Below are 6,000 nucleotides of genomic sequence, written 5' to 3'. Positions count from 1 at the left end.
ATCAGCCCTGGGATTTCTTTGGAAGGAATGATACTAAAGCTGAAGCTCCAGTACTTTGGCCACCTCATGTGAAGAGTTGACTCATTGGAAAAGACTCTGATGCTGGGAGGGATTGGGGGCAGGAGGAGAAGGGGACGACAGAGGATGAGATGGCTGGATTGCATCACTGACTCGATGGACGGGAGTCTGGGTGAACTCTGGGAGTTGGTGATGGACAGGGAGGCCTGGCGTGCTGCGATTCATGGGGTCGAAAAGAGTCGGACACGAATGAGCGACTGATCTGATCTGATCTGATGCACAGTTGGGGGCAAATTCTGGACCCAAAAGATACAAAGAGACCAACAAATCTGCTGTCACCTTTGAAGGGCCTGGAGCCAAAACAGGGAGTCAGGAGCAAAAGCAGGGTACTGAGCATATCCCCTGCCCACACCACCACCTAAGAGCTGGGCAAGCCACTCCTCCAGCCCAAACCCTGGACACACCCATACCCTGTACCCTTACCCCACACTTAAGGACCCAGCTCCCTTCACCCAGGGAGTGAGCAAGGGAATCTGCTGTTTGTGCTTGCCCCCCACTCCAGCAGCAGGGACCCCGATAAAACTTTGCCTGAATTTCCTCTCTGGCCTCCAGTCAATTTCTAGTTATTGGGGAGGGCCAAGAACTCTGGTCAGTAACATTCCCACCACCCCCCAATCCCCACCCTACCCCATGCACCCATTGTTTATTTGGTTAAGGGCATAAGGAAGAAGCCTGGGTGCAAGGACATTCTTTCCAATCCCTCATCACAGAAATGATGCCAATCAGCCAGGTGAATAGAGGTCCTTTTTTTTTTTTTTTTAAACAAACCTTTATGGGTTAAAAAAAAAAAAAAAAAAAACCAACCATCTTAAGTATTGTACAATATAAGCACTGTCTCTAATACAAATCACAGGGAGGGTGGGGAAAGAGCAGACACACCCTCCGCTCGGGTCACACAATAGGCGGTAAAGCATTTGTGTTCTTGGGGGAGGACTTTTTGTTCTGTTGTCCTGAGGAGGTCTTGGACTCCGCTGGCCCAACAGCCACCTCTGGCTTTCCGGAAGCTTCTGCCAGATGAGGCAGCTGGATCACCTCTGCCGTGTGCTGGCCAGAGCCTCGCTGATTGCCTCGATTCTCATCCTGTTTGGTGGCGCCATCTTTGATTTTGTCTTTAGCCTCAACTTGAAGGACCACATCTGCCAAGGAGAAGACAGCGGGAGCAAGTAAGTGCTCAAACATGAGTTATGTCCTAACTGTCCAACAGGTTCTAAATCACTTCTGGGAAACCCTGGTGGTAACCATACAAAAGCGGTTCATTGGTAAAGCACATTCTACGTGCCAGACATCCTTCTAAGCATGCGTGCTCAGTCACTGAGTCCTGTCTGACTCTTTGCAACCTCATGGACTGTAGTCCGCCAGGCTCCTCTGTCCATGGGATTCTTCAGGCAAGAATACTGGAGTGGGATGCCATGCCCTTCTCCAGGGGATCTTCCCAACCCAGGGATCAAACCCGGGTCTCCTGCATCTCCTGCAGGTGGATTCTTTACCACTGACCCACAGGGGAAGCCCATCATTCTAAGCTCTTGACAGTTACTGATTCCTTCACTCTTTCCTTCAGCTAGACAGAATCAGCCTTACTCTCATTCTCATAAATGGAGAAACTGAGGAACAGAGAGGTTAAGTAAATTGCCCAAGGGCTCACTCCTGGTGAGTGGTGGGGCAAGAATTTATCCCAGATATCCTGACTCCAGTGATCAAGTACATAACCCCAAGGTTATATTGCTGATAAAAGATATTTGCATAGTTTTGTAATCTGTCTGGTAAAAATTCAAAAGGTAATTATAGGGTATGCACAGGAGGACAGATTGAAAGAAAAGGGGAGGAAAGAGAATGAAGATAGGAGAAAAATGGAAATTCCTAATGATGAGAGGGGATAAAAAGGAGAACCTGGCCACAACCAAGTTTCCTGAAAGAGGAAAATTCCCAAATGAAGAAATGGCAGGCCAGGACTGCCACTGGAGATCCAGTGGTTAGGACTTCGCCTCCCAGTACAGGGGCTGTGGGTTACATTTCTGGTTGGGGAGCTAGGATCCCACATGCCTCGCAGCCAAAATTCAAAACATGAAAAAAAAGAAAAGCAGAAGCAAGGAATGTTGTAACAAATTCAATAATGACATTAAATGGTCCACATCAAAAATCTTTTAAAAAAAGAAAGAAATGGCTGGCTGGTCGTGATGAAACCAGAGTAATTAACCAAAGCTGAGCTCAGAGAAATTGACATGTGGTCCTCCAGAGCCACCTGATTTCCTTGGGATTATGAAGACAGAATGGGCTATTCGAGGGGCTGTACCTTTTTTGCCAGAGTGATGCTGTGCTTGAACCTTGTCCTTCCTGGATTCAGAGGGGAAACAGAGACTCGTTTTCCTCAAGGTCTGAAGCCTGGGCCGAGCTTTGAGGTTCCGAGGCTCATGAATCCAAGCATGCTTGAGCGCCTGGTCAGGGGTCATGCGAAGAGAGGGCTCCCAGCTACATACCAACAAAGCCCAGGACCGGTTAGGGTTCTATTTCCCTTTTTAATAATGAAATACTCTCAAAGACCCCAAAAAAAACCTAAATAAAATATAAAGATGGTTCATTTTTACAGAACCCATTTAAGCTATGTTGTAACTCAGAGATACCACAGAACAGAGATTATGACATACAATGTTAAAGTGTGTGTGTGTGTGTCTGACTCTTTGTGACCACGTGGACTATAGTCCACCAGACTCCTCTGTCCATGGAGCCCTCCAGGCAAGAATATTGGAGTGGGTTGCCATGCCCTCCTCCAGGGGATCATCCCGACCCAAGGACTGAACCCAGGTCTCCTGCATTGCAGGCGGATTCTTTACTGCTGAGCCACCAGGGAAGCCCTCATTTTGAAGTACCTGGAAGCAACAAGTAGAAGTGATCTTTTTAGAAAATGTGTATAAAAAGCCAAGGAAAATCTCAGAGCCCAAGGCTTCCGGAGTTCCTAGCAATTCCAAGAAATAGTATAGAACGTCTAAACCAATGGACCTCAGGATCTAATAGACTAAGAACACCAAAATGAAAATACTTAATTGCTATTCCCAAACTATGGGATTTGGACCTCCAAATACATCACAAAGAAAATGAAAGAATGCTAGAATATTAAGATTGTAAGGGGGACTTGGTGGTAATCCAAACTTCTAATGTAGTAACAAAATATATTTGACAGAACACCCACCACGGAGTCATCTTGCCTTAAGAAAGGCAAAAAAAGTAATTTTGGTGAGCAGGCACTAACTCACAGAACTAGCTATTCTAACTTTTAAATACTCCAGTTCTTTAAAAGTTCTTCATTTTGACTGAGCCGAGATTCACTTCTCAGGAACCTTTTCTTATATTCTCTAAAGTTCTTTTTTAATTTTGATTTTTTGGCCACACCACACAGCCTGTGAGATCTTAGTTCCCTAAACAGGGATTGAACCTGCATGCTATGCATGGGAAGCGAAGCGTCCTGACCACTGGACCGCCAGGAAAGTCTCAACCTCTGTAAAAATAGTGACCATAGGATCTTTCCTGGGGGTCCTGTAATTAGGACTCCACACTCCCAATGCAGGGGGCCTGGGTTCGATCCCTGGTCCGTCCCTAGAGCCCACATGCCACAGCTGAAAGATCCTGCACAGTCTATGAAGATCAAAGATCCCACGTGCCACAGCTAAGACCCAGAACAGCCAAGTAAAAAAGACTTTTTAAAATAGTGACAATAGCTAGTACTTTCTAAATACCTTCTAAACTAGGTCCTGTTCTAAAATGATTTCTGTGCTGTTTTTTTTTTCCTATGACTTGACTGAAGTACAGAAGTACCTACTTTCTAAGGTTCAAAATATGCCTATAGATACTAAAAAACTGTACATATTAAATGTTTTCTAGATCACCCTTTCCCTAATTCTCTCACATGAGAGGATTTAGATTCTAAATTATAGGGGAATGGGTGGGTAGGGCGCTGCTGCTGCTAAGTCTCTTCAGTCGTGTCCAGCTCTGTGCGACCCCAAAGACAGCAGCCCACCAGGCTCCCCCATCCCTGGGATTCTCCAGGCAAGAACACTGGAGTGGGTTGCCATTTCCTCCTCCAATGCATGGAAGTGAAAAGTGAAAGTGAAGTCACTTAAGTCGTGTCTGACTCTGTGCAACCCCATAGACGGCAGCCCACCAGGCTCCCCCGTCCCTGGGATTCTCCAGGCAAGAACACTGGAGTGGGTTGCCATTTCCTTCTCCAATGCATTAAAGTGAAAACTTAAAGTGAAGTCACTCAGTCGTGTCCGACTCCGCAGACCACCAGGCCCCTCCATCCATGGGATTTTCCAAGCAAGACTACTGGAGTGGGGTGCCATCGCCTTCTCCAGGGAGGGCGCTAAAACCAGCTTATATTGGGTGTGGATTCAAACAGTTACAACAGGCTCCGTGAAGACCTTGGCTTCAGTTCGTGAAGTAGGAGACACTGAGGACGTGCCTACAACCTCGCTGCCAGACAGTCAGGCCAAGGAAGCAAGAGAGCTCAACCCACACGCTGTGTGCTCCACGGCAGTCACTTAACCTCTCTGAGCGTCAGCCTCTGAGTCTCAAAACAGATTAAGTCATCTGCCCCACCGATCACACAGGACGACGGGTGGGTGGATGCAGCCTGATCAGGCAATGGATGGGGAAGCACCTTGTAGGCCCTGAAGCTCTGTGGTCTGTGTTCATTGTGCTGTCATCACTGCCTCCCAGACTTTCACCCGCAAACGTGTGGGAAAGGACAGAGCTGAAGAGGAAACCCCAGAATCAAAGACACCCTGACAAACTCACACCAAGCACCGCCTGAGGAAGTCCAGGAAGCTGGTGTCGCAGGTTTTCAGCAACACGGTGAGATCCTTGGAATCCGGGTATCTCTTTTTCCCCCTGTTGTTGGTTATATTTTTAGGAAAACCTTTGGAATCTTTAGAGATACAACATTTTGTGTTTAGTTCCAGGTGTAAATACGCACTGATCACATCACAGCTGTTCACTCGACCGGGCTGCTTCTTGGCGAGGTCTCTGCAGCCTTCCCCTGCTCGATCCCACACCGCCCCCTCCCCCGCCAACCCCTACACAAACACATCCCGAAGCCCCAGCCGGTGTGAAATAACCACGTGTAAACCAATCCAATGAACACAATTTACAAACAACGTTTCCTACTACTCCATATGTTCTGAGCCTCCTTCCCACCACCTCCTCCCAGCATCAATTAAATCATTTCAATGATTTAACCTCAACCAATGTAAAATAATGATTATGATGATAATGATGATGATGATAACAATAATAATAAAATAATAAAACATTTTAAAGTAAATATGAAATGACAGAAACATTCAGCTCTGAACAAAAAGGATACTGTCCATTCTTGGCTTATCTCTGCCCCTGTTCCTTCCTTCACTTATCCCAAAATGTGAGAATTTGGGACATCCATGGGGAATAACAAGAAAGTCATTTTAGGAGAAGGAATTTGCTCTTAGAACTCATGTACAAACCACACAAGCAAATTAATCTCTCTTTTTTTTTTTTTACAATCATGTGAACATTTTGTCCATAATTGCAATGACCAAACTTGGCTGGTGACTTAAGACACAGCTTAGAATGCCTTTCTTCAGCCATTTCCACCGTTTTTAAAGCCCTCACCAAATGTATGATCTGTCATTGCTGAAAAGCAGCCCTGGAGACAGCTCCAAAGGTGGCCGGAGAACACCTAGTACAGTGCTTTGCAGGTGAGACCACTCGTTTGGACATCCACCAGTGAGTGCATTCAGAAGGATGACTGTGTATGCTCACACCCTACAAACATGCATGTAAAAGGGTGGATATATAAACACACACACACAATTGACACACTCCATGGACTTCTCACAAAAACTCAGTGGGGCTCATACAATGAAAGGCACACATGAAGTGCTTCCAGTTATG

At 46.2% G+C, this 6,000-nt stretch overlaps 1 protein-coding gene across 1 annotated transcript in view; it reads right to left on the bottom strand.

Moving 5' to 3' along the window:
• Positions 1-863: 863 nt before the first annotated feature.
• DYRK4 (dual specificity tyrosine phosphorylation regulated kinase 4) overlaps positions 864-6,000 on the bottom strand; it is a 52,822-nt gene continuing 47,685 nt past the window's right edge. Inside the window, exons 14-16 of the mRNA XM_027541073.1 lie at positions 4,867-4,996; positions 2,369-2,544; positions 864-1,214 (exon numbers count right to left, since the gene is read on the bottom strand). Coding sequence (XP_027396874.1) covers positions 970-1,214; positions 2,369-2,544; positions 4,867-4,996 — 551 coding nt within the window. The 3' untranslated portion in view covers positions 864-969. The remainder of the gene's footprint in view (positions 1,215-2,368; positions 2,545-4,866; positions 4,997-6,000) is intronic.

This window comes from Bos indicus x Bos taurus, chromosome 5 (assembly GCF_003369695.1).
Source record: "Bos indicus x Bos taurus breed Angus x Brahman F1 hybrid chromosome 5, Bos_hybrid_MaternalHap_v2.0, whole genome shotgun sequence".
Classification (NCBI taxonomy): Eukaryota; Metazoa; Chordata; class Mammalia; order Artiodactyla; family Bovidae; genus Bos; species Bos indicus x Bos taurus.
The sequence above is the reverse complement of the archived record's forward strand: the minus strand, read 5'-3'. Positions and strand labels throughout refer to the sequence as shown.